General features: G+C 69.5%; 1 protein-coding gene across 1 annotated transcript in view; it reads left to right on the top strand.

The window, feature by feature from the left end:
* The window catches only part of TMEM175 (transmembrane protein 175), a 10,995-nt gene that overhangs the window by 7,705 nt on the left and 2,572 nt on the right, over nt 1-718 (top strand). Inside the window, exons 8-9 of the mRNA XM_014533465.1 lie at nt 160-388; nt 635-713. Of these exons, the coding sequence (XP_014388951.1) occupies nt 160-388; nt 635-713 (308 nt within the window). The remainder of the gene's footprint in view (nt 1-159; nt 389-634; nt 714-718) is intronic.

Here is a 718-nt window from a genome sequence, read left to right as displayed (position 1 = left end):
AACACCTGGTGGGGAGGGGAGGGCCCGGCCGCAGGAGGAGGGCACGGAAGTGGGCACAGCGGGAGGCTTGTCGGCCGCTGCTTCACTCGGCTCGTGTCCCCAGGGCCCACCTGTGCAGGTGTCAGGTCCTCCTGGCTTATCCTCCCCGTGATGGTACAGGTGCCAGAGGGCCGTGCGCTTGGCCGTGCCCAGAGCCCTCTGGGCCCAGCTCTCCTGGGCGAGCGCTCGGAGGTGGGGCTGCGGGGTCGGGGTGGGCTGTGTGATGTGGGGGGAGCTCCCGTTCGCACAGCGGCTGCACCTTCGTGTGTTCCTGCCTCAGCGCACCAGGTTCCCGCGCCCTCTCCTCGCCAGCACGGTGCCTGGTGGTGTGAGGGGAGCTGCCCTGTGGGTACAAGGGCGTGAGGGGAGCTCGCTGTGGCCTCGGTCCTGTGGGGTGCTGAGCAGCCTCGGGGCGTGGGGGCCCCGACTCCCCGTTGAGTGGAGCTGGGGTCCTGTATTGGACGTGGTTGGTGGGCGTCTGCGCCCTCCCTGGAACGTTCTCTGAGGCGCCGCAGTCCACCTCGACGAGGTGGGAGTCACCTGTGCCCCGGGGGTGCCCCGCCCTTCAGAGCAGATCTGTGTCTGTGTCTCGCAGTCGTACCTGCTGATGGCGACGGTCATCTTCCTCCCCTACGCCAGCAAGGCGGCCAGCTGGTGCAGAGGCCGGCTCCTGGGTGCG

Source organism: Myotis brandtii, unplaced genomic scaffold, assembly GCF_000412655.1.
Source record: "Myotis brandtii unplaced genomic scaffold, ASM41265v1 scaffold986, whole genome shotgun sequence".
NCBI lineage: Eukaryota > Metazoa > Chordata > Mammalia > Chiroptera > Vespertilionidae > Myotis > Myotis brandtii.
Note: the sequence above shows the minus strand (reverse complement) of the source record. Positions and strands in the feature narration are given on the sequence as shown.